The sequence below is a fragment of the Poecilia reticulata genome, chromosome 3 (genome assembly GCF_904066995.2).
Source record: "Poecilia reticulata chromosome 3, P_reticulata-male-v2, whole genome shotgun sequence".
In the NCBI taxonomy this organism is placed as follows: Eukaryota; Metazoa; Chordata; class Actinopteri; order Cyprinodontiformes; family Poeciliidae; genus Poecilia; species Poecilia reticulata.
Genome location: NC_088832.1, coordinates 17,823,489 through 17,850,133, shown reverse-complemented (window position 1 = coordinate 17,850,133; position 26,645 = coordinate 17,823,489). Strand labels below are relative to the sequence as shown.

Here is a 26,645-nt window from a genome sequence, read left to right as displayed (position 1 = left end):
AGGAGTGACATCATACCTCTCCTCACCCCCGTGAGGCTCATCACTGCAGAACATGTGAAGGGTGTTGAGCCGAGTTGCGGCCTGGGGATCTTCCGGCGAGAAGAAAATTGGCTACGCGCTTGAATAATTACTCTGAGGAGAGAAATGTTCTGCAAACATGCAGAAACAATCAGAAGCTGTTGCGTGTTGGAAATAGAGCTGCACATCAGAAGCCTGATCAAGAGTAAAAATAACAAACACCTTAGTTTTTTATTTTTTTGTCTGATGGGGGAGGACCTTGTCCTGTTTTCTGAGAAGCTTGTTCTCGTGGGTAACAAGCAATGGTCAGGCCTCCATTTGTTGCTGTTCCTGGATACTGTGATTCATGCAGCTGAAAGTGACGGGACAGATTAGGGGAGAGCGGCTTGACGGGAAGATCTGACCCGACTAGGGATGTTTAACTTACATCTACGCTCATTTGAGCCACAGCGATGAAAATGGCTACAGTTGTTCTTCTGTCTGCACATCTGGATTTTTCCTAAGCATACAGGCTCCTGTTTTCTTTTTGATCATCTGCATGATTGTTAGGGAACGGGGGTCATCATAATTTTCCGGTTTCCAGAACAGAAGCCATTTAGCTACATACGAGTCCCTGTATCTATGATGTTAATTTCTCCTGACGTCTCTGAGGAGCGACAGGCTGATCGGACAGAATTATGCTGCGTTTCTGAAAAAAGGCCTGAGTATATCACCTTAGCTTTCTAATTCAGTTTTTTTTTTCTTTGCCCAATTAGGAAAAGATTAAAAAAAAAAAAAAAACATCAAGTTGCTCCTTTTCTGCTGTGAAGGAAGCTGAGATGTTGAAACTCATCCATTTGGTGCTTCCCAGTGTTTCCTGCCACATCTGCACTGAGCGAGTAAATAGTTAGCGGCAAACTCTTATCAGCCCTCATTTGGGTCAGCTGCAAAGTATTCGAGTCATGCAGCGTTTTAAGTAGTTTCTTGTTCTGATGGCCTACTTTAAAAGGGGTTGGCTGACGTTAGTATTCTTGTCCCTATCCTGGGAAAGATGGCGTGCTTGAAGGGATGAGTGTTCCCCACTTGCGGAGCAGCTCACAGCCAAATGTGGCCGTGGCATTTATTCTGGCACCATAAGAGGAGAGGCAGCGCGGCTGCTGAATGCACAGTAGGTGTCGGCTGGGATTGAGCAGGAATGCAGATGAGGAGGACTGCGCGCATATTTGCTCGCATGGCCGTTGACTTAGGTGTGAAGCCCTGAGCTGTGGGAGGAGTGTTGCAATGTGAAGTCACAGTGAAGGAATTTAAAGTTAGCCAGCAGGTCAGCTGGCTGCAGCTGTGTCACGCTTCAGTGCGTCTGTTCTCCTGGGAGCAAAGGGCACACACACCTCACAGGAAGAAGAAGGCAGAACCTGTGCCTAGCCTGTTGACGACCTGGAACGTTTGGTTTGCACTAATAATGAATAGTAGAGACTTTTACTTATTCTACCTTAGAGGACAGTGTACTAGATGGCTGCCTGTAACTCACCTAATCCCTTAATTAAATTTTCTGTTTGGTTGCTGATTTTCTTTTTTTTTTATAATCCCTTTGCTTTACATTTGTTAAAAAAAATAAAATACATGCAGTTTTTTCCCCCCAAGATTTTCTGAATTCTCTCATTCACATAATCTACACCAAAGGTTTTCAAATCTAGGCATTGAGGGCAGGTGTCCTCCAACTTTTAGTTGTGTCTCTGCTTCAACACACCTGAGTGAAATAACGAGGTCATTAGCAGGACTCTGGAAAACTTGACTGCATACCGATAAGGAAATTCGGCCATTTGATTCAGGTGTGTTTGACCAGGGACACCAGAGAACATCAGACCTGGAATTGAAGACCTCTGATCTAGATGTTGTCAATATGTCCTTGAGAGTAGTTCAGCCCAGTGAGTTGATTCGGGAGTCAAGAGGTTGTGTGGTTATGATTAGCTATAGCAAAGATTTAGAGATGTATGAATCAGACTACAAAATTGGATAGCATGCACTTTCAGATTAAGAATAGTTGGATTTTATGGCTTGATTCGTTTTGACTGGCCTATATTGAGGAAATTTGGCTCCTTCTGACTGATTTTTGTTTCTCTACATTCTCTGCAAAATGTAGAAAGACATGCAGCTCTACATTGAAATACACTAATTCTGGTTTCACCTAACCTCGACTGTGGTTTTAATGTTTAATACCCCTGATATTATTACCCAAGATAGATGTTTACATCATACCCCAGTTGGAAAATTTAAGCTCACTTTGCCATGACTGTTAATTCCTTTAAGACTGATCGGCCATATAACCAAACTCGGTTACACAACAAAGACAGAATCAGCTTCCTGTCATGTTTGTACATTTTGTCTCCTCGGGAAGAAGTTTTTGTTCCACTCCTAATGCTCTAGGTTGATTTAAAACAGCCATGTTGTTTAAAAGTCATTTCTTTTTCGCTGGAGCTAATTTCTGTCAGCAGTTTGTTTGTGTAAATAATAAATTAGCTGATTTAAACTTTCTGATCCTCAGCTTATCGGCCTTATGATGTCCTCAGGCTTCTGTTTTGTGTTGGACTCATTTTATATGAGGGCTTCAGCATATTTAATTGGTCAATATATTGGTACTTTTCAGGGGTGCTGTGGTGGCACAGGGGCAAAGCACGAGCCACATATTGAGGTCTTGGTCCTCATGGCGGTGGTCTCAGGCTCGATTCCCAGCCTGGTGACGTTTGCCGCATGTCTTCCCCCTCTCTCGTTGCTCTCTTTTCCTGTCGAACTACTTTCAAATAAAGACCACTAAAGTCTACAAAACCTTTAAAAAATAAAATAAATATTAGTACTTTTCAGTGAATAATTTATGTATGTGGTCGATTTGGGTTTAGCTCAAATCAAATGAAAACTGGTCATATGAAAAGAATACTGCCGCTACGTGTCCTCGACGAACCTCTGCTTTCTGTCAACCAGATTACCAGAGGCTGATGACGGTGGCGGAGAGCATCACGGCCTTAATGTTCCCCTTCCAGTGGCAGCACGTCTATGTTCCCATTCTGCCCGCTTCCCTCCTGCACTTCCTGGACGCTCCTGTGCCGTATCTGATGGGCCTCCACTCCAACGGGCAGGACGACCGCACAAAGCTAGAGCTGCCGCAGGAGGTACAATAGCGACAAGCTCACAAACACACGTGGTCATATCTAACGGAGTTTGAGTTTAGAGAGGTGTGCAAAAGAAGGCTTATCTTTCTGTGGATTTAAAAATAGAGTGCTGTCCTCAACGCTTCTCCTTTTCTCAACCCTCATCTGTTTACGTTTTGAAGTTACTCTGAGGTATCTAGTTACTCCAGATAATTGGATCCAGAGCCCATTTATATTTAACTTGCATAGCGCCTCAAGAGTACCAGGTTATTTCAAGCCAGTCAGCTTTACTCCCCAGCTTAGTTGGCCAGCAGTCGGCTCATTATCAGGAAATGTTTTCGCTCCTGCTTAATCACCGAAGAGTTGAAGGCATAACCTAATGTCGCAGACGTGAATTCAGTTATAAGTTTGAACTTTAAAACCTTCAGCTGGCGGTGTTTCAATTAACAATAGGACTAGTTTAAACCATTACGAATTCAATGTAGGTTTTTCATGGTATTTCTAACTAAAATGATTTTTTTTTTTTGTCCCCACACCTAGGCTAACTTGTGTTTTGTGGACATCGATAATCACTTCATTGAACTGCCGGAGGAGTTGCCGCAGTTTCCCAACAAGCTGGAGTTCATTCAGGAGATCTCTGAGGTCCTCATGTCGTTCGGCGTCTCTCCGGAGGGAAACATCCACTCCAGCGAGAGCCAGGGTAGACCCCGCTTCCGTTCTGTCGACATGGTCTCCGACAAGCGCAACGGCAACCTGGGGTCGCCCCTCACCTCCTACCTGCTCAGGGAGAACGAGACGATCGCCCGGCTGCAGGCGCTGGTCAAGAGAACCGGAGTGAGCCTGGAGAAGGTGAGAAATGACGTTGCCTAATGAATTAGAAATCGCCCGCTCAGATGCTCATTTAACATGTAGCGGGGGTTAATGTTTAATGGAGGAGTGATCCAACTAAAAGAACAGTGTGACAGTCAAGTTACTTATTTAACCAGTGAAAAATGTATATAAACTATATAATATAAAGCAACAAGCCACTCCAGTGCTTGATGCATTCAAATGTTTTTTTTTTGTTTGTTTTTTTAAATTTCATTAAATTACTTAACTTTTAACACTGAAGTCCTGCTTCAGAGCCACTCATCGATTAATGTTCACACTCCTATCAGAGCAACACCAGATAAGGAAAACAAGACATTGCAAAAGAATGTCTTTAATATCACGAGACATTGACTACCTCGCTTTTTCTTCACTGTTCATCACAATTCCCCCGTAGTTGTTCCTGAGCTTTAGCACGTCTCACTTTGATCTAGATTATATATGAGTGTCATAGAAATGTTTATTAATCTGGCTAAATGTATTATTGGTGAGCATCTTGCCAATTATTGAAGCATTTTGTATCATGCATTGGAATTCTGATGTTAACTTTATTTCAACATATTGTGCAGCGATAAATCTACCAAGTCTATGTTTATTTAAAGTAAGAACAGCACATTTTTTTACTCTCCTACATCTTGACTAGGTTGCTGGATTATCTCAAGTTTTGTTTTACCTCCACATTTGTCCCTTAAAATGATTTCAGTGTTGTTTTTCTCCATTTCAGCTGAAAGATGGATAAATCCCATAATTGCTATTCTAAAACCAAATGTTAATGAAAATACACTTAATTAGGGCATTACAGCTCAGTCACATGATAGACTGTACAGGTTTCAGTTTGCACATTTTACAGGCTTGTTTGCCAATTTACAAACAATAATTGTTACAAATGACCACTAGGAGGAATTTGATGGGTGACTAAACTAATCTCTATATGTGAAGTCTAATCCACTTATGCACTAGCGGCAGCCATTAGCTCTCCCTGAACAGATTAGCGAGGCGCCTCTGTGTAGTTTGTCAGCTATGAGGTCAATCCTTTCTTATTCTTGATAAACCTGCTGCTGAGTTACTAGAAATAAAAAAGAAGGAATAAAATTGAGTCCTTAGTTGATGGTAATAAACCTAATGGAATATATTTTGGTTTTTAAGCACTTTCACGGTGGCTTCATTTCACTTTCTGGTGACTGCCCTGCATGCATCAAAACTTTATTAGTTTCCTTTCGAAAGCTGATTCGTCAGCAGTCACTTCTTTCGTTTTATTTTAGCGTCGCTGATTATTACATGATGCTTTCATCAATATTTCCTCAACCCAGTTGGAGGTGAGGGATGACGCCAGCTGCAACAAAGATGCGCGGGCCCAGTGCGACGAGGAAGAGCTGAAGATGCACCAGCTCAACATCCAAGTACGCGAGGTCTTCGCCAACCGATTCACGCAGATGTTCGCCGACTACGAGGTGTTCGTCATCCAGCCGAGCCACGACAAAGAGTCCTGGTTCACCAACAGAGACCAGATGCAGAACTTTGACAAGGTGCGTTGTTGCGGTGTAGTTTTTGTCGTGCAAGAAAAATGCAGCAACATTCAGATGGGGGTGGGGGCGGGGGGGAAGGAGGTTACACAAGCTCATAAAAGCAGGGGCAAAAATGATGTTACACAAGCTCATAAAAGCAGGGGCAAAAATGATGCAGCGACATGTCATTTTGCAAACCATTTGGAAACAATCTGCATGATTATCACCATTTCATGTCTGTGTGCAGGCCTCCTTCCTGTCTGATCAACCAGAACCCTACCTGCCCTTCCTGTCACGTTTCCTGGAGACTCAGATGTTTGCCTCTTTCATCGATAGTAAGATTCTTTGTCACGACGATGAGGAGAAGGAACACACACTAAGGGTGTTCGACGCCCGTGTGGATAAGATCCGCATGCTGAACGTCCGTACGCCTACACTGCGGACCTCCATGTACCAAAAATGCACCAACATCGAAGAAGCGGGTAAGAAGAGATAAGTTGGTTATCGGTATAAAATGAGTGTACTAGGGTGAGGATTTCTCGCCTTTTTTGCAGTGTAAGATTTCATGAATATGATTATGTAAATTATAAAACTAATTTCATATGAAGTCAACATTTCCAACCAACACAGATATTAGTTGTCATTCGCTGTCTTGTTTGCAGATGGGCCGATTAAAAAGCGCTTTAAAAACACAGATTTTGTCGCTGCTGGACCACAAATCATTGGGCTGGAGAAAAACAAGACCAACCATCGTAATATTATGTTTTTGTCTGAAACATCCGTGGGTGGCAGGTGGCTCTTTAACTGTGTATTCAGTTCATTCCATCTGTAAACTCAGAGGACTGGTCAGGCTCCTTTCTGATGCTGAAAAAAAAAAAAACTTCTGTAATGTCTTTGTTTTTAACATATTAATATTATAGATGTCTGATTCTGAAGAGATGTTTGAATGTTGAAGGATTCACTTATTCATCATTTCTCCTTATTGGGGTTACCGGATTACTTCTAACATGTAACGAGTGATGAAGTGCTTTTTATTTTTGGGAACTTGACCTGTTTGCAGCCTCACCCTCTTTACATTTCACTGATTTCAGGCTGTGTTCCTACACATTTTTGTCTCACCCTTTTCTGCTACAAGTCCTTTTCGCTGACTGACTGAGATATTCTTATTGACAGCGTGGGCGTGCTGTTGATCAGGCATTTGAAATCACTGTCTAAAGCAGCATTCATTTTACTTCCTTTGAGAGTAATGTCGATGCTCAGCTTTTGTTCTGATGCCGCTTCTCTTTCTGTGGGTGTTGGGAGGAATTCTTTTTTGGTTTCTTTTTTTTTAAGAAGATTTTCTTTGTTGAGATGCCAACTTGTTATTTTTACATTTTCAGATTTCTTTTAACATACAAGAACACAAAGAAAATCAAATAGTCGTAGACAGATGAATTGTGAGGAGAACAAAAGCAAAGAGAATTGCATTCCCACAGTGAGACATTTAAAGTCAGGATAACCATATTTAATGTCTTTTGAATCTTTACTTGAACATTAGAAACAGTTAAAGCTTGTGTACTAAATTGATTCAGTACACGAAGAGTAATGCATTTCACGTATTTTTGTGATTTATGACTTACGGAATGTTAAAAATCCAACATTATGAATTTCAGAAGATTACAATATTGTACAAGACGGCATATAAAGAAAATGTTTATCAGCTGCCTACATGTATAGAGCATGGACATACTTTTCAGTGAGCCAACTTTTCCGTAATAAAAATTATTTTTTTATTTTAAGTCAAAACATTTCAAAGATGGCATTTTTGTGGAATAGTTATAAAAGTTCTACTTTTTCAATTAATTGAACTGACGTTATTTACTGAGCTCCACCTGCAAAATTATACCAGTATAAAGACTGAACGACCTATAAAATAAACTGCAGGATTTTAATTAGAAATATGCGACATAAACGAATCCTTATTCCTATACCAATCTAACCGGCCAATCAAAAATCCATGTTTTATTCATATCTGCAGAGAAAGCTATTGAGATGAGAGTGACAAAGATCGACCACACCGCGCTGCACCCCCACCTGCTCGACATGAAGATCGGCCAGGGCCGCTACGAGCAGGGCTTCTTCCCCCGGCTGCAGTCGGACGTGCTCTCCACGGGGCCCACCAGCAACAAGTGAGCATGCCTGAGCCGTTCTGCTCCTTTTGAAGTGACCTCTGAGTCCGGTTGCCGCTAAAAGCTGATCAAAGCGCTTTATGCAGCAGATGGGCTAAGAGAAGTGCTCCGGCTCAGTGGAGGAGGAGAGACCGGCAGAAGCAACACGCCGAGCACCTTTATCTGGACAACGACCAGAGAGAGGTATGAGGTCGTCAAATGGGTTTAATAACTGTTCAGTCTGTCTGCCTGAGCTTCAGTAAACCTGCTCCTTATGCCTGACTTCTTAATCTGCTTTATTTTTCACCTTTCTCCTGCCATCTTGTCTGCACTCCCACCTCCTCTCACATATCTACGTTTTTTTTCTTCTTCATTTTATAAATGTTTTCATTTATTTATTTGTTTATTTTTTGTCTTTGTCTTTCTGCATTTCTTGCCCTCGCAATCTCACACACTCTCAGCATGTAGAGTGTTTGTTTCCGGAGCCGCAGCTCCTGCTGTTTCTTGACTACTACTGGCTCTCGCAGTCCTTCAGGCCCTGTCTGAAGTCGGTGTCTGTGGACCTGGTATGTGATGGTAGACCACAGACCAGATGTGGAAGTCCGCTCATATGGTCTTTAGCACCATCTGCTTCTTTAATTTTCAGCAGCTGAGCTTTATCTGAACTTTTTCATTTTAGCTCTTTCATTTCTCCTTTTCGTTTTGCTTCTTAAGCTTGTTTTTAAGACGTGTTGGTCTTAAGTTTGACAGCCGTAGAGGATATTAACATAAGTACAGTAACTATTGCACATTTCATTTAAGATGAATACCAATACAACACCAGTAGTGTTTAAAGTGTAAGAGCTGGTTTTGAACTGATCCTGGTAAGTGTAGTTGACTATTTATTTCTAACATTTACCTACTGAATACTTTTATCAGAAATACATCCAAGAAGCTCGAAACTTGGGCACCACCATCAGACAGCCTAAGCTGTCCAACCTGTCGCCCTCCGTCATCGCTCAGACCAACTGGAAGTTTGTTGAAGGATTATTGAAAGAGTGCAGGAACAAGGTTTGTAATTTCCCACTTCTTCCACATATTTACCACTTCAGTTATCAATTATCAGTTATTTTCTTCAAAATTAATAAATAAAACCCTAAAGAATAAATAAAATGATTTGATTATTACTTATTTAGCTCGCATTGTAGGCTTTGTAAGTCCTAGTAAACAGATTTATTCCTTTTGAAACTAAACCTTTAAAATGTTCTGCTTTGTTTTTGCTTGGATCCTTTTTGTTTTGTTTTTGAGTATATCCTTTGGTTAAACTGCTACACTTAAATGGATGTTGGGTTGAAGTTTAACAACAAACTCCTCCAATATTAGTTTGAGTTTTCAGTATTGACATGAGTTCGTTCTTTATTTTTTGTTTTGTTTGTAGACAAAACGAATGCTGGTAGAGAAGATGGGTCGAGAGGCCGTGGAGTTGGGTCATGGCGAGGTTAGCATCACTGGTGTGGAGGAGAACACCTTGATTGCGAGCCTCTGTGACCTCCTGGAGAGGATCTGGAGTCACGGGCTGCAGGTTAAACAGGTCTGTAAAATATCACCATGGTCACGAAGATCCAATCACGAGAGATGACTCATTTTAAACAGGAAATAGATTTGATTGCGACTTTCTTCTTCTTCCAGGGGAAATCCGCCTTATGGTCCCACCTCCTGCATTACCAGGACAGCAAAGAGAAGAATGCCACTCCAGGCGGGTTGGGACCTCCAGGTAAACACTCTTGTCATTTCTCTTTAGGGGTCCAATCAGCTTAGAGAACAGTGACGTTTTCATTGCTACGCTTACTTTCCTCCCAGGGTTCATTCATGACTCGGAGCGGAGGAAATCTGATGGCGGCGGATCAGCCATGCCTCCGCTCAGGATCTCCCTGATCCAGGACATGAGGTGAGGAACATGCTGACGAGCGATTAATGCAATCCTCTATTCAGGCACTTGTTGACCCAACTACTGATGGCGTTGGACAGATGTACAGTTTGGTAGAAGAATGCTGCCCCCTTGTGGTAGATGTTGAACTGGATCACAAAAGACGGCAGCATGTTTTCTGCCATAGCGATATGGATGCTTAAGGAACAGTTTAAATGAGCAAATCTCAATTTCCAACAAAATATTAGAAATATCTGTGTGGAAAAATGTCAACCGTTTTCATTTTCAGCAAATGAAGAGTTGAACCTAAATTATTATAAATATATAGACTGCAACAAAGTATGGGCACTGATCTTCATTACTTTACAGTCAATGAACTATATCAGATATTTTAATTTACAAAATCAGTCCTGTGAAACGCACATAAAGTATATTTTCAGAAGAATACACTTTTTTATGTTTTAAATGTGAATTAAAAAATTATTCTGCACATGCTTCATTTTGCATCAACTTCCTAAAAAGTTCCCTTTTTAAACTCGTGTCGTAACAGAATCAGAATTGACTCTGCTGCAATGAAACATGCTTTAAATATTGTTGATGGATGTGGCTAAAATTGGAAAACATCAAATCAATAAATTTGTGTAAATTGGTCAAATAAATAAATGGGGTTTAGTAAAATACATTGACAAAATACATCTACCAGGACATAAATAAATAAATACATATAATTATGAAAATATTCATAATAGAAAAGTTTTTATTGTAAAGTTTTACTACTAAAGTTAGCTTTTTCGTAAGAGTTTGAAATGGAACCATGTGGCAAAATGTGCAAACTACGACAAAGATAAAGAGGATGCCATGTTTCTAATCTCCCAGATGACTTTTTTTTTTCTGTCTAACTAAAAATGTTTATCAAGGATGTTTAAATGTACAGAGAAGTCACCTTTTCAGAGATGCTCTTGTCTCCTTCAACACATTTGCATGTTTTAACGCCTTTGTGAATGTGTGTGTGACTGTGGACTTTGCTGCCTTCTACCAAAAGGATTCAGTGTTATGCGTTCTGGGCTTACATGAAGAAGACGGAGTGAGTCTGCGTGGAACAGCGAGTTACTTCCAGCCTAATTATCACACCTCCCACCAGTCTCACTGAGACGAAAAGAAGGGAGGAGGGGGGGAGGGTCATCTCGGGACACGGCCATGCAGCTCTACTTTATGTTGTCAATACATCCTGCTCCATGTTGTTGTAAATATCTGACACCATTAGCAGAAGCAGAGTCCTATAAATGAATGCATTATTTAATAGCGGTTACTGTGTTGCTATTATCATTTTCACCATTTTAAAGCTTCCGAGCAAAAGCTTAGGCCTTTGTTTTCTCTCTGGATTCTGATATGACCAGCTCACAAATGTTTCCTTCTGGAGCAGAGAAATCTAGGTTAGTAGGTTTGAACGAGGGTGGAGACAGCAGAGTGGGTGTGGAAGGTGGAGGAGGCGTAGATGTGGCACGCGTACGGCACAGGTGGAGTGGAAGGGAATCTGTCTGGACATCAGAGACATGATAGTGGCTGGAAGCCATCTCAGAGGGACCGGCTTTCACATTAAGGGAATGCGCCGTGGTTGAAATGCCGCTCGGAGAAACAACTTTCCCAGCCTGCTGTTGTGACGGGAATATGATGATCAAATAATAGAGATACATTTTAAAAAGTACATGCTTTTTCTTTTTTTTTTAAATTATGTCTTTGGTTTTTATTTAGAACAAAACTCATTTGAATTAAGAAGTTATTAAATGGCAAACTGAAAGTTTATGTGCAGTTTTCACTGGTGTGGCGCATTTTATACACGTGCATAAAGAAATGTATCAATTCAAGATGGTTCCATGTGTAGTATGGTATAAGCCTCTTGTATCTCCCCTGTAATGATACTCCTTCAGCTTATTTACCTATTTGTATGTCGCCTTTGTGTTTGTCTTCCTTTCCTGACACCTGAACCCATCATTTCACCTGCAGACACATCCAGAACATTGGGGAGATCAAAACCGACGTGGGCAAGGCCAGAGCCTGGGTCCGCCTCTCCATGGAGAAGAAGCTGCTTTCCAGACACTTGAAGCAGCTGCTGTCAGATCACGAGCTAACAAAGTGAGCTGAACTACCACTCTGCATTGGCGGCAATTATTTCATTGTATTCAGAGCTGCAGCAGTAACATTTTAAAGTATATCTTTCTGCCCTTGATTTGTTTTGCACATGCAGGAATGTCTGTTTTGAAAGGCAGGCGGTGTGTGATTAAGCCATTTATAATGCATTTCTTCTGGAATTGCAAAGCATCATATTGTAGTCCAGACTGCATGAATAATTCAGACTTCTTCATAATTGATATCTGGGGGACAAACTGGGTTTGGGGAAGTTCTGTCTGCCTTTCAGACCGTGGAGTCGCTTTTCTCCGAAAACCTGAACCACAAAAACTGTTCAGCTTACCAAATTTTATTTGCCTGCCATCTTTATCAGATTAGAATAATTACCAAATGTCAGAAAACCCTGTTATTTAGTCGGTGTCAAGTGTCTTTTAATATCCTTTGGCAATCTTCTTCTGCTTTTTAGAAAGCTGTACAAGCGTTATGCCTTCCTGCGCTGTGACGACGAGAAGGAGCAGTTCCTTTACCACCTGCTGTCCTTCAATGCCGTCGATTACTTTTGTTTCACTAACGTCTTCACAACCATCAGTGAGTGTCGCCTAAAAATGCACCTTGTTCGTATTTTATTGATTTGAGCTGCCAGAACGACGTTTCCCTTCTCTCCGGCTGCCAGTGATCCCTTACCACGTGGTGATCGTGCCGAGCAAGAAGCTTGGTGGCTCCATGTTCACAGCCAACCCCTGGGTGTGTGTTTCCGGGGAGCTGTCAGAGACCGGAGTCCTGCAGGTCCCCAGAAACACCTTGGAGATCACTTTTGAGGTTTGTGTCCTGACTGCTAAAACATTGATCTTTTTTTTGTTTGTTAATAAAATCAGATCTGTGAGAAGTGCAATAACATGGCAACAGTGAAGGCTCGCAAGTTGTTTTCAAAAGGCGGTGCTCTTTTTATTTATGTTAAACTGTTTAGACTTCTAAGGGGATGATTGTACCTGTTCAAATCCTCTCCACCGCGTGTTTGTTTTGATGCGAGATGTTTTAACTGCATTAGTTTAGCAATCTGAGTGTAGTTTGTGTTTACTCTTCTTAAGTGTAAAGGTTTCAGTGAACTCCCTGAAACAAGAAAAAGCAGCTGCCCACTGTTGCTGTCTGGTAAAAGTGCTCATTATGTGTCTATCTTCCTAGTATAGTGTTTTGTTTGACAGCTTTCCAGTCTGTGATTGAGGTGTCTGAGTTTTTTTTTTTGTGTGCTCTGTATAGACTCTAAGCATTGTATTCTCCTTTCTCACATTAAAACTGTTAGATTACCTAATAAAGACACCCGAGATCTTTTTTTGAGATTTTTGTAACATCATGGGTTTATTTGCATGTAGAACCTGATCACTCGGGACGGATACTCACGCCAGGTGTGACCAGCCCACCCTCACAGTTGTACATTTGAATCTGAAGAAAATAGGACGCATCCTAAAGCCAGAACAGAGCCTGACTTCAATCTGCTTTTAAGGTCTTATTCACAGAACAGTTCTGCAATATGGTTGTATAAGGGAGCTCCTCTTTTAAACCACTTGAGTTGTTCACTCATGATCTCCTGTGAGGATAAAGCGGTGACCCCTCCCCCCACTTCACACTTCCTTACCAACTCTGCTCAGCAAGGACCTCCTTTACCATCTTAACAGCTGCTCATTGACTACAGCAACTGGTGCCATTTTACAATCACACTGCTGTGGTTAAAAAAAGCTTCTGAAGCCTAGCCTGAAAGTGTTTATCCTTAACGCTTTAATATGGGCCAGGAACTCAGCTTCACCCCTAAACACGCAGCAGTACAGAGGATCACGTCAAGACTGGAGCCAGTCTTGGTTGTTGTTCTCTGTACAGTAGCAATAATATAAAAACATAAACATTAAATGTAATATAAATTAACAATGCTATTTGAGACATCAACAGAATGCGAGAAGGTACCAAGTTTGTTTTCTAAAAGTTGATGACGATCGTGTTTGATTTTACGTTTTGCTCTCTTCCAGAGAGGGTGAATGTATAAATTTGCTTTTTCTTTTTTTAATTTCTACGTTTTAACATTGTTGTGGTTCTTTGTGTTTTAGTGTCAGAACCTGGGAAAGCTTACAACGGTACAAATGGGTCATGACAACTCGGGACTGTACGCCAAGTGGCTTGTGGAGTGCGTCGTGGTCCGGAACGAGATCACAGGGCACACTTACAAGTAAGTTGGACTCAAAGGGAAAAAAAAAAAATCTAGTATCATTTAAAAAAATATATTTTTTCTCCTTTTAACCAGCTCTCTGTGCTTGGTGTTAGGTTTCCATGCGGTCGCTGGTTGGGGAAAGGCGTGGATGATGGTAGTCTGGAGAGGATACTGGTGGGAGAGCTGATGACCCCCACTACTGAAAATGACGAGAGGATGTGCCGCACACCACCCATGCAGCAATCTCCAGGGATGATGAGGAGATTTGTTACCATCTCACCAAGCAGCAAACCCAGTCAGTTAACCATCCTCATTGCTCATACCTTACAATTTTATTAAAATAAAATTTTAATAAATAATAAATAATTTTATTAAAATAAAATTGTAAGGGGGGAAAAATTATTAAAATAATTTTTTCCGCCTCTGTGTTTTATTAAGATGCTCCTTTAAGGATTATGTTGATCATCGTGTGATTTCCAGCCATCACAGAAATGAATGCATGAATGACAAAACAAAATGATCGAGAGATAAAACCCGGTTGGGGATTTGCCTGCCTGATCATGCTTCTGTCTATTTTTTATTTTATTTTTTTTTTTAAGAGCATCATTGTTTACTTTTCCCCTCCCCTTTCAGAGTTGAACACAGGCCAGATCCAGGAGGGAGTGGGAGAGGCCATCAATGGGATCGTGAAACACTTCCACAAGCCGGAGAAGGAGGTGAGAGATGAGCAGTCTAGACAGGCCCGAACACGTAGTTCTATTATTCATCACGTATGAAGAAAAACGCGCCCGTGTGCTCCCGTCGACTCCACTAAACCTTCAGTTACTCAGGGCTACAGTGGGAAATTCAAATATAATACTGCTGTTTTGTTTTGCTCTAAATTTTATCTGTTGTCTTTTTTTTTCTTCTTTTTTTTATGCTCCTTCAGTGAATCTGTACAAAAACAAAAAAGACCACTAATTATTGTGTAGTGAATGCAGGTTCAGTTGACGTCTTCAATTAAAAGGAAGATGCTCAGTGAGGATTATTTAGGAGCATTAAAATCTAACACTTGATTGTAGGGTTGATCACTAACTCACTGTTGGAAAAGAACAAAGGGCCTTTATGGGGAAATCCCCTTAACTCTCACTCCACCTTTTTTAAGAGACCAAAAGAACAAAGGAACCTAACGAGAACTAAGTTATTTCTCAAATTAGTCAAATTTTCATTTGGTTGTTTCACCAAGTCTGTTACCACATCCAGATTGCTGATGCAGTCATCCATGACATTTATGTAAAAAAATAAAAATAAAATAAAAAAAAATCAAACCAAGAAAATTAAGAGTCACCATAAATCGAATAGTTTAAATATTGGTGTGAGGTGCAAACACCCGCAGTCCTATTTTTGTGGAATATTTTGCGAAGGATTTCATATTTTTAGTAGATTGGTCTTGTGGTGTTTTACTCAAAGAGCTGTGTTTTGTTCTCTGAATCCTCTCCAACTCCATGCATTTGTTCCCTCCACAGAGAGGCAGTCTGACGCTGCTGCTGTGTGGGGAGTACGGTCTCGTCTGGGCTCTGGAGCAAGTTTTCCAGCACGGTTTTAAATCACCTCGACTCTTTAAGAACGTCTTCATCTGGGACTTTTTGGGTAGGAACTTGAGCTTTCTAAGACTGGAGGTTTAATTTTCTTTCCCCCTAGCATTAGAGAATAAAGCAAGTATTAAACTCGTACATTTCGAAAGTAGCAACACTAAGGAATTTGAAATTGACAGGACATGAAGGTAGCTGCAGAAAATGCATTAAATTTAACAAGGGGATAACGGATAAAGCAGAGATGCACATCATGATAGTAGATGCAAACTTTAGAAATACCATGATATGGTTCTGAATATTTCTCAATAAATATAGCAAATTCTCTAACACAAACTCTTGACAAAACCCACAACAAAAAGATGAATGTTTTCCAATTTGACTTGTGAATTGAGCATTTTTTGTTTCCTTGGTCTTTTGTTGCATTTTCTGTTTGGCTCTTTTGTAAAATGCTGTGGTTGATGTTGAAAATGTTATGAGTAATGGCACATGAGGCCAGCTTAAACAATATGCTGTTTTTATATCTAGATCAAAACATGTTTATATGGTTTCAATGAGAGCATAAAGGCCTTCCATGGCTGCATGGACCGGTTCAGCATAACAATAAGCTCTCCTGTGTCTTATTAAGTGTTTTGAAATTTACTATTTATTGTATTTTTGCCTTGAAATAAAATTCTCTATTGCAAGCAATGCAAGGTTGACAGTTCAGCCAGTCCCACTGCAGCTAATTAATTGCTTGATGAATTGGTTGGATCAAAAGCAACAATTTAGTTAAGATTTGTGTAAAAATGTCTCTCTGAAACACTACAAACATAAAACAAATTACTTCTGTTTTAACTTGAGTGATTGCTTTAAATAGGCTACTTATTCATGCATATGACTGTGCAGTGAGTAATGTCTTTGGATGATTTTAACCCTTCAACAGAGAAGGCACAAGTGTACTTTGAAAGTGCTGAGCAACGGGAGGCGACTCCAGATGAAAACTGGCAAACCAGAGTGCGCCACTTCTGCCGCTTCATGCGAGCCATCAACAGCACGTCGAGAAACATTGGCAAGGACGGGAAGTTTCAGATGCTTGTCTGTCTGGGAGCAAGGTGAGTAAAAGGGAGCAAGCAACGTACACTGTTAAAACTCGTGATAATTTGCTGGATGTTTGTAATGAGGATTTTTGCCCATTTTAATGTTTTCTGGATTCCCGAAAGGCTGCTCCGTTGATTTTGCGTGTTTGTCTCTTCCTCTCACAGGGACCATTTGCTGCATCACTGGATCGCTCTGCTTGCAGATTGTCCAATCACCTCCCAGATGTATGAGGACAGTGCACTCATTAAGGACCGCTCACTGGTAAACTCTCTGATCCGAGTGCTACAGACTCTGCAGGAGTTCAACATCACCCTGGAGGCTTCGTTAGTCAAAGGAGTTGGCATCTGAAACCAAACCACACTCTCCACCAGTCGTACCCAACAGGAATATCACAGAGGACCACTAAGAGGAAAAGAATAACTGAACTTTTTTTAATGCAGGAACAGACTTGAACAAAGAACACTTTCTGGCTTCCTGAAGCTACTGTCACATTTGCCATATGTTAAGTGCAATGAGCCTTTCAAGATTTATTTTTATCCTCGATGATGATGATGATGATGCCATTAGATGTTGAAGAATTATGTTTTCTATTATGGACCATGGTTTTCACAACATTGAGGATGACCTTGTGCTATAATGTTTTACTGAAAGCTCAATATTTTCATTGTTGCCGTGACTTGATGACAGCGGTTCTATTTAAGGGAAAGTGAGGATTAAAACTGTTAATATATTTTCAGATAAAAACAGTATTATTTTGTTAAATCGGTGCAGTTGCTTGCTCTGTTGTCAAATCTGATTTTTAAATGTCATAACGCAGAGTTTAAAGCAAATGATGTAGAAGTATGCTTTATAAGTATGCCCATGGCAGGGTGGCTCATAGAGTGGTAGGCGATTTTCTTTTTTTTTTGTTTGACTCTTTCCCAAGCAAACATACATATATGTATGCAAATATTTTTATTTGGAATACCTTCAGTCGAAGAAAAGGAACTCCTATCACAATGAGACAGTATGGCTTGAGCCTGCTCCTAGTGACGAATGGTATGTTCAGTTGGTTTCAGGAAAATAAAACCAAGTCTTGTGTTCCAGAGTGCTCCAAGAGATGCTTGACCCTGTTATTTTTGCAAAGTTAACAACTTCAACCTTCAGTGTAAATACCTCCCTGCAGCCATTTCCTTCTACCATCATTGCAGCCCTTACACTACATGTACTCAGTTCTTTGAACTACAACGTGATGACCTGAGTAGTTCCTGTGCTGACTTCTGACCTCCTGATAACTATGCGAGGAGCTCAAAGAACGGTTTTATTTCCCCACACTTGTTCCTGGTTTTTGTCATCATGGTTTCTTGCTATGCAATAACTACAAGAGAAAACTGAGATATTACCGAGCTCTCTCCATTTACATAGGATTGGACTTTATCTTGCGGAATAAGAGATTTGATATGTGACGGACTTTTTTTTGTGTGTGCCAACGGCGTCTGGAATGACTGTGTTGTACTCATCTGTGTACGACCCACAAAAGCATCTTGGGAGATATATATTTTTCTTTTCCAGTACAGTTGTACATTTATTGACATACTTGTGTAATGTAGTGTTTACTAAGTGAGCAACCGTGTACAGTGTAAAAATATTAAGAATAAAGCATCTGTAAAGCATTACTCTGGACCTCATTTATTTCAAAAGGGTATGTTACCATTGGCAAGTCAGAAGATGGTAACACTTAATTGAGACCAATTAAGTGCGGCAATCACTTTATTGATCTCAAAAACAGCTTTTTATTTTCCTTTAGAGATTGAAGTTACTAATGATGAATAAATCAATCTTAAGTATCATTTTGATTTTTTTTTTTCTGTGAATAATAAAACCAGTGCTTATTCTTTAAGTTTTGGTCTAAGAGAATGTCAAATAACTAGATTTTTTTTTTTTTTGAGTATGTGTCAGAAATTTATTTAGGAGGCAAGCACATGCCTAATCTTTCCTCTAGCTCTAGATTACATGAACATTTATTTCTAATTTAATATAAGGATTCAAGTATATTGTCTTGTGGAAAAGGAATGAAAGCTCAATGTTTTAAATGATATACATTTGCAACATTTTATCAAGGGGAACTGACATAAAGGCAGAATATTATTTACAGTCCATTTGTTCACCTGGTTTATGCCAGTATCCATGTGCAGATTTCAGAGTAAATTGAGGGACCAGAGGCTTTTAAAAAGGTTTGCCTTCATTTATAATTGTATAATCTAAAAGTTATTTAGATGATGCTAAGGACTGTTTCTTTTAAAATGTTTTTGATTTATTTTTAAAAAAAACTGTCAACATATGACTACTTTAACAGTTTACTTTTTTGCAATACGGAACATAGTCTATGTTGTATAAAAAATGACTTGTTTAAACTTCCTAAGCAGTGTTACGTATGGTTGTTACTCTTCAGTAATATATAATCGTTATTTGCTTGGGTGCTTGTTCTGTTTAAAATTGTACATTTGCCCAATCTGGCTGTTTTGAATTCCCTTATTTGCTTGAAATAGCTAACACGTGTCCAAAATACTGCTAAATCGGTGTTTTACAATAGCTAACCAGTACTTGTATCTTTAAAGGTATATTATGGTTTCATATCTCATGCCAAGGCGTTAATGATCAGTTATATTCTCTGTTGAATGCGCTTTCTCAGCTGTGAAAACGTAAACAAAGTCGTTCGCGCCATGTCAGGGAGCTGTTTTTCTTTGAAGCCTCGGGCCAGGTGGCTTATGGGACTATGAGTTCAAAAAGAGGCCCTTCATCACTGACGTAGCCGTGTTTCCCGCCGTCATTCACTACGCCTCCCATCATTCATGTTGTCTGAAGAGTACGAGAAGACGGTGGAGATTGGTCGAGCCCAGGTTCAAACCCAACGGCTGCACTCCTTATATGGTCATTGTCCGCTCGCCCTTTCATTCCAGCTTTTTATGTAAAACACATTCTAATGACCAGCTGTATGCAGCAGTAGTAAGAGCATGCGCAGTACGTGAAAAGAGGACGGTGAAGATTCAAAGTTTTTGTTCAGTAAGTACACTGTTATTTTCTTTGTACAAGGTTTATGTTATTTTGACTTTTACACACTTGTTATATGTGGAACTTGCGGCCATATTGTAAGGTTCTGGCGTCCTGTCGTTTGCGTTCGTTGTCGTTTTGGGTTAAACGTGTAAAGACTTACCATGTCGACAATGGGATAACGTGGAAGTGAACGAGAGCGTGGCCTCGTCGGCTAGCACTCATGCTAACGGCTAACAACAATGAGCCATATTTGGCGCACTCGCAGACAAAAAGTTTTAATCTGAAGGGGAAGACGGTGTCTGCCTTAACTCTGTGTTTCTATCTATGGAGTTAAAACCTTGCATTAAGTGTGTCCAAATGTAGTTGTTTAAATATTGCGGTAGCTTTTTGTCTTTGGTTTCAGAAAGTGCAGCTGCCCGCTTTTTGTTTGGGGCACCCACTTCAGACAGATCCGCCGCTTAACAAAGTCCCGTAGCAGATGCATGCATTGAAGTTACATATAAAGACTAGCTTATTCTCTTTTGTCGTCCACATTTGTGTTCAACATTACCGCTCATTTTGCGGATAAAGCGGTACTCGTGTGATTGTGAGTGTAACGTCCCAGACAGTTGTGTTTTAGGATAAAATTTCAAACAACTCGGTTCACTTAACTCGACCTAAAGTTTAGTTTTTATGCCATAAAATCCCTTCATAACATTAGATTCATGTTACTATTGTTTGCCTTGTGCTAGTTTGGTGTTTGGCTTTAAAACTCCGTAAGATCATGAAACAAAGTGTTTTTATTTTTTCAAGTATTGTTATGCTGCTTTTGGTGTTTTTGAGATTTTAATTTCACAACCTGACACTTTAAATCTGTGTATTCGTAAGATTTGCTATTAAAGGTTTAAAAGGGTTTCAATATTTCTGTGTATGTGTGTGCGTGTACGGACCGCCCCCTTTTAATAGCAGAAAGCACAACTGTGTGCAGACATCTATGCTGATCAGAAACCAGCGAGCACCGAGACCATTACGGATCGTGTTTTCTTACATTTCCAGGAGTTTTCTTTCCTTGACTTGCACCGACCAACAAATTCAGGATGTTTGGCTTTCACAAGTCAAAAATCTACCGGAGTAATGACGGCTGTTGCATCTGTAAGACCAAGTCCTCTAGTTCACGCTTCACGGACAGCAGCAGATATGAAGAGACCTTCAGGATGTGCTTTGGGTACAACCTCTTATTCCATCATATCATACATTTACACGCCAGTAATAGTTGCTTGCAGAGGTTTCAGACCTAAATACCCTTTTCGTGTTGCATTAATTTTAGACTCTCAGAAGATCGTGTTGGAGACATTTGTAATGCTTGCGTTCTGCTGGTGAAGAGATGGAAGAAGCTGCCTCATGGCTCCAAGAAGAACTGGAATCATGTAAGTAATGCCTCCAGTTTAGCACACAGAGGTAGACTGTGACATGTTTTCAAGTACAAGTTAACTTTGTTGTGTGTTTTTAATTGCTTTTCCTCAGGTGGTTGATGCTAGAGCTGGCCCAGGTTTTAAGGTGACAAAACCCAAGAAGATCAAGAACAGTGATGGGAAGAAGAAGAGCAAACTAAAGAAGCTTCACAAGTTTAAGAGGCAAAGTAAGTAGTACAATATTAAGAAACATGTTGTCTTCCATTTTTAAAAGTTATAAGTAATTTAGCAAAAATAAGATATTTGAAATCCATATCTTTTTTTTATTTTTTTTTATTCGCACTGATGCTCTTTTGACACTTGTGTATTGTCTTCTTTGTTTTGTAGTTTAGTCTACTTGCTTAAAACATTTTGTATTCCTAGTAAAATAATCAATAGTTGTGATTTAATGTCCAATACAAGTATATTGTAAAAAATAACATTTCCTAAAATCTGTTTTCCAAATCAGTGCATTTTCATTCTGCATTAGATTTTTTTTTTTGTTTTCATCTCCATATAAACTAAATGCCTTTGTTTAATAATCTCTAGCAGCACCTAGTGGCTAATTTAAATAAAACATGCAATGTGTCTATTTTCTAGTTCACACTTCATAAACAAGTGGCATCTGGCTTGTTTTGTGTGTTGGCTTCAGTTTTACAAAGGATTCAAAATACAGCTTTGTTGATGCACACATTTATTATTTGAACCCTTTTTGCAGAATAAATCATCTGCAATCATTCTTTCAATATAATGAATAAAATAGTGACAAGGCAAGTAAATATTGCCACAAGTCCTGATTATTCCAGTGGTTCAGAAGGTAAATGTAAATTTCTTTCAAGTTTATTTCTGTTAAATTTTTTTTAAGCAGACTCAGATGCTCACAGCACGACGTCCAGCATGTCTCCTGCCCAGTCTCCCAGTTACAGCAACCAGTCGGATGACGGTTCTGACATCGAGTCCAAACAAAGACGCTCATCTCCTTCCATCTTCTCCTTCCTGGATCGTACTTACTGGAAGAGGTAAGATATCTTCATGGCTCCATCACAAAACAAAAAGATCACATTTTTATTACATTTTCTTTATTTTACTCTGCTTAGTCTCTTACATATATATATTTATATATAATTTTAATTTTTTTTCTTTTAGGCAAAAGGTGTGCTGTGGAATTATCTACAAAGGTCGGTTTGGAGAAGTGATCATCGATCCCCGACTTTTCAAGCCTTGCTGCAGCTCAAAAAAACAGAAGACACTGACGCCCACGCAGGTGCCCACACTCCAACCACAGCTCCCAGAAGATTTGAAAGAAACCTGGTGAATGGTTTTTGTCAATCTCCCTTTTTCCTTTATGGGGCTATCCATGGCATCCACCTGGATTTGTCTCCAGTGGCAGACCTCATTTTCATTCCCCGTTAGATCAGTTAATGTTCGTCCTCGTAATAATCATTTTTATATGGGTATTTTTTTATCTTTTGTATAGAGTTGAGCTCTTTGTTTTAAAAAAAAAGAAAAAAAAACTTTGGGCATTAGTGTTATTTATAGGATAAGGATTAAATTTGGTTGACTTACATTTTTGGTCCTAGATTGCGTTTGGTTATTTTTGTACTGAATGATCAATTTTTGTAAATAATTTCTGTTTTTATTTCATATCAGGACTGCTTTATTTTTTATAACTTGTAATACTGTAATTGTGTGTATGAAAGACACCAGCTATTTCCAATACCAGCGTCGTGTGTTGAAGGGAACCTTCAACATTTTTGCTGCAATGTTTTGTCATCTTAGCTTTATTCGTTTCTTCTAGTGCACAACTTGCTTCTGATAATACACAAGGATCATTAGCAAATCTGTTCTGTAAAAAATGTAATTTCTTTAAATGTGTACAGATTAGACACGTTGGACATGAACAGCTTTAGCCACTAGTTTGAAACACTCAGTTTTAATTTGCTCAGCAGTTTGTGCACATTAGACCATGCTTGCAGTACGTCCCTCTGCCTGTTGGATTGACGGTTTTTATTTATTTCTTTTGTACAGCCTCCAATGAAATTACATTGCATGTTGTAAAGCAAATTGTTTTTTCAATGAATTTTGTAAATACAGCATTTTTGGCTCTTGAGTTTTTCAAAAAACTTTTTTACATGAAACAGCAAACCACTACATCTTAAAGGATGCTGAAGGCATGTATTTCTTTTTTTTTTTTAGTTTTTCTTACGTTAAAAGACAGCTTGATAACTCATTATTTCCTCAGGTATGTTTCTCGAAAGACTTGCGTTGTATTGACTTATGCTATATGCAGAAGTAGGTGTAAACTGCAGGAATCAGAGAAACACCTGCAGAATCAGTGAGCTGTGAACATCTGTTTTCTGCTGTCAAACTGAACATGCTGGAGGCCAGTACTTACTCTACATCTTTGCGCTTAGAGGAACATGTTCATCAAAAGAAGCAATTGTCTAAAGTTCAAACTATGCAGACATTTTGAATGTGAGAATTGCTCTGGGGCTTTTAGTCACTTTTAGTTGGTGATTGGCCCTTTTTTTTTTTTTTTTTTTTTTTTTTTTTTTTTTACCAAATTGGCTCTATTATTTCAGCAATAATGTTATCGTCACCAGTCAATGTCTCAAAATGTATGTATGCCATGTTAAAAATATTGCTTATATTGCACAGTTATTGCCATGGTGTATATATACTGTCTCAGTACTACAGTGACAACGGTTGCTGTTTTCTTCTTTTTTTTCTTTTATTTTTTTTACATTTTTGTAACCAAACTCGACTTAAAGTAATTGACAGGCACTGCTCTGTAAAGTTGCTTAATATATATAAACTGTATTCTGCGGCAGGGTAGTGAAATGCTGAAAAATTATGATTCTTATTGAAAAGAGGTAAGCTGCTTCCTTTATAAGCTGTTTTTTTTATCTTTAGGAAGTTGCCATGTTTTTGCAAGGTACATTTTGGGGTGTAAAGGTGTGCCTTAACGAATGACCTGACCTTTTTCTCTATGATTCGTATGTAATTTATATTTATTTATTACACAACCTTTTTTTTTTTTAAACTAAAATTTTGAGCTAACTGGTGTTGAGCCTTTCAGAAAAAAAAGTCTGTTTCTAATTTTGTGCACTTCCTTTGAACATGCAATGTATGGTTTTTTTATATGCTTTTTGTATACTGTATCACAAAGTAGATCTGTATAATAAAAATTGAAACAAAACTGTTCTCTTGTGATATTTTCTTGTACAACTAGGTGGTGGGCAAAAGCCGCACACGGTCAATATGTTACATCAACAAGACAAAGAGTGTTGGATATTTGTTATAGTGCAGTTAAATTCTGTGAATTCATGTACCTCCCATCTGCAGCCAAATCCAATGAAAAAACTTTGAATGTTCATCAGAAATTATGAAGCACTATTATTCAAGTGTATTTTATAAGGTTACAGTTTTTTTTTGAAAGTATAATTCTTTGAAACTTCAAATCTCTAAAAACAAAAAAATATATATCGCCTGATCTGATTAAAAAAAAAAAATCCTCCTCGATGCAGACAGAGGGCGCACTTTGTTTACTAATAGCTGGATTCATCAAGAACGGAGTGGAGAAGTGTTAATTTACAGCACTGTTAAGAATTACATATTGTCATGAAGTCAATATTTCCAGCACTAATGTTGTTATTGAAATAAACTTTTAACAACCTTCTTTTATGTAAACTGGCTGTGATTTGTAAATTAAAAAGACAACACCCTGTATGTTTTCCATCTGTTCAAGGAATCTACCCACAATTTTTAATATAAGCACTACATATCTCTTTACTTTAAAGTTTTAAATGTATCAAGTAATTTTAGACAAACATCTGTATTATGCCATATCTGTAAACATCAGAGTAAAAAACATTGATATTTGATTCTTCTGGTAGAATTGTCAATAGGAAATTGAAGCTATTGGCAATAATTTCTATATCTCATACAGAACTCAATACTAAAACCCAATATATATTTGACAACATATCTGTATGTCACTCTTGGAGCACTGAAGCACTCCAACTTTGTTATCTATTGTCTTGTGCAACTCCCTGTACTATTTTCACAATTCTCAAAAGTTATTTTTTTCTGGTTAATTTAAAATGTTTGTTTAAATGAACAAACATTTTTGCTTGTTTCCTTATTAACTTCTCTGTGGATTCTGTGATAATGAGGAGACAAGGTCCTGCTGCAGGAAACAATCCCAAATTGTGGCACTTCTGCTTGCATGTTTTGTGGTTTGCTCTTCTCCTGAAATGATCTACATACTCTGTTCTGGAACCCAAATGATTTGGTTTCAGACGAAGATCATTAGTCCTGAAATCCTGGTCTGTGTTTATTTTTTTTTATAAAACTTTAGTCTGATCTTCATGTTTTGTTTAGAGAACAAATATTTTCTCCTCTTGCACCTCAAACAAAAGTTAACTCGAGCAGTCTGTTTCAGATTGCACAGGTATGCACTTTCATTTCAATAGTCAGAAGAACCTGCTGTAGGTCCTGTGATGTTGTTTTAGGGTTTTTGGAGACTTCTTTTAATATCTTGTGGTCTGCTTTAAGGGAAAACTTTCTTGGATAGCAAGATCTGAGCATGTTGGTGGTTGTTTTAAATGCCCTCTACTTATAGACTATTTCCCGTAGGCTTACAGGGAAACGACTGATCTCAGTTTCTTTTGAGACCTCTTTAACTGCCTTACCAGACTCAAAAGCTGCTGGAGTCCTCACCCACGTCCATGACGTCAACATGTGGGTATGTGTGTGTATTTTATAAAAATGAAATTGTTATAACATTTTATCAAAAGTTTCAAAATAACTTTTCTTCTACTTAGTTTTGTTGGTTATATGATCTGGCTGTTTTTTAAAAATATATTTTAAATATATGGGTAACAAAACCTATTTGTGCAAATATGTTTAAAAAACCCTCAAAGGTCTGTATTTTAAGTCAATGTTAGTCATTGTTGTATGGCTATTAAAAAAATTGATTAAAACTCAGAATTTTAACTTTAATTGGCATATTAAGAAAATACTTTACTCTGACATGTTCCTCCAGAAAGTTATTTTGTGCTCCTTGTGCTTAATTCACATCTCTGTCTCTGAAACTGGTTGCTCCCAGGTGCACATCTACATTAAAATCAGAATTATTTTTTAAAAGTGGCCCTTCCATACTTTTCTTTTCTTGCCCATGGACGGTTCTAGAAGAGGCTAATAGGGGCCAACATCTCTGTAGTAATGATCTTTATTATGGTCCCTTGTACTGAAGAGATTGTATTAAGTCAACTTTTTATGACGATATGCTCTGGAGACTAACTGGTCCCCAAGGACCAATTTAATTTTTACCATCACAATTTTGCTTCAACAATTAATTAAAATGTAACATGTTGCACTTTTAGCTTAAATTGTACTGAGATGAAATCACAATTTTCATCTGCTGGATCAGGGGTCTGCAACTTCCAGCTCTGGAGCTGCAAGTGACTCTTTGGCTCTGTGGCTCACTTAATCCATTAAAAACAATGAGATAAATGCCTTTTCTTTTTCTTGTTTCATTACTTTGCTCTGTGACCCCATAAAAATTTAAATGACCCTTACCCTGCCCCCATAGAAAGAACCACCAGTTTATAAAATGTCATAAATTACATATTCTAGCC

General features: G+C 38.9%; 2 protein-coding genes across 10 annotated transcripts in view; both read left to right on the top strand.

Moving 5' to 3' along the window:
- The window catches only part of dennd5a (DENN/MADD domain containing 5A), a 32,117-nt gene extending 13,922 nt beyond the window's left edge, over nt 1-18,195 (top strand). For 2 of the 8 annotated variants that reach the window (XM_017304024.2, XM_017304023.2), the window contains 20 exons: nt 2,974-3,161; nt 3,681-3,989; nt 5,318-5,533; nt 5,760-5,994; nt 7,530-7,680; nt 7,767-7,863; nt 8,121-8,225; nt 8,578-8,709; nt 9,077-9,229; nt 9,328-9,412; nt 9,499-9,586; nt 11,570-11,698; nt 12,159-12,280; nt 12,366-12,511; nt 13,789-13,907; nt 14,003-14,184; nt 14,523-14,605; nt 15,395-15,518; nt 16,386-16,554; nt 16,705-18,195. In XM_017304024.2, the coding sequence (XP_017159513.1) occupies nt 2,974-3,161; nt 3,681-3,989; nt 5,318-5,533; nt 5,760-5,994; nt 7,530-7,680; nt 7,767-7,863; nt 8,121-8,225; nt 8,578-8,709; nt 9,077-9,229; nt 9,328-9,412; nt 9,499-9,586; nt 11,570-11,698; nt 12,159-12,280; nt 12,366-12,511; nt 13,789-13,907; nt 14,003-14,184; nt 14,523-14,605; nt 15,395-15,518; nt 16,386-16,554; nt 16,705-16,888 (3,017 nt within the window). In that variant the 3' untranslated portion in view covers nt 16,889-18,195. Of the gene's footprint in view, nt 1-2,973; nt 3,162-3,680; nt 3,990-5,317; nt 5,534-5,759; nt 5,995-6,174; nt 6,265-7,529; nt 7,681-7,766; nt 7,864-8,120; nt 8,226-8,577; nt 8,710-9,076; nt 9,230-9,327; nt 9,413-9,498; nt 9,587-11,569; nt 11,699-12,158; nt 12,281-12,365; nt 12,512-13,788; nt 13,908-14,002; nt 14,185-14,522; nt 14,606-15,394; nt 15,519-16,385; nt 16,555-16,704 lie in introns of all 8 variants that reach the window. The other 6 variants (XM_081605171.1, XM_008405264.3, XM_017304026.2 and 3 more) reach the window with 4 other exon arrangements.
- A 792-nt stretch (nt 18,196-18,987) lies between these two features.
- sinhcafl (SIN3-HDAC complex associated factor, like) lies at nt 18,988-23,642 on the top strand. Of its 2 annotated transcripts, none has more exons than XM_008405261.3 (6): nt 18,988-19,582; nt 20,609-20,777; nt 20,880-20,979; nt 21,077-21,191; nt 21,869-22,022; nt 22,150-23,642. In XM_008405261.3, exons 2-6 carry the CDS (start codon nt 20,650-20,652, stop codon nt 22,316-22,318), a joined length of 666 nt encoding a protein of 221 aa, XP_008403483.1. In that variant the 5' UTR covers nt 18,988-19,582; nt 20,609-20,649; the 3' UTR covers nt 22,319-23,642. The 2 variants fall into 2 exon arrangements, with proteins under 2 accessions (XP_008403483.1, XP_008403484.1); XM_008405262.3 differs by having other exon boundaries at nt 18,991-19,582; nt 21,872-22,022.
- The last annotated feature ends 3,003 nt before the right edge of the window (nt 23,643-26,645 follow it).

What these genes read in the sequence shown, in the direction of transcription:
- sinhcafl (XM_008405261.3), top strand. Translation starts at nt 20,650, where the DNA reads ATGTTTGGCTTTCACAAGTCAAAAATCTACCGGAGTAATGACGGCTGT. An exon ending in ACCTTCAGGATGTGCTTTGG is followed by an intron (nt 20,778 to 20,879) that starts GTACAACCTCTT and finishes CATTAATTTTAG; the next exon opens with ACTCTCAGAAGATCGTGTTG. An exon ending in CCAAGAAGAACTGGAATCAT is followed by an intron (nt 20,980 to 21,076) that starts GTAAGTAATGCC and finishes GCTTTTCCTCAG; the next exon opens with GTGGTTGATGCTAGAGCTGG.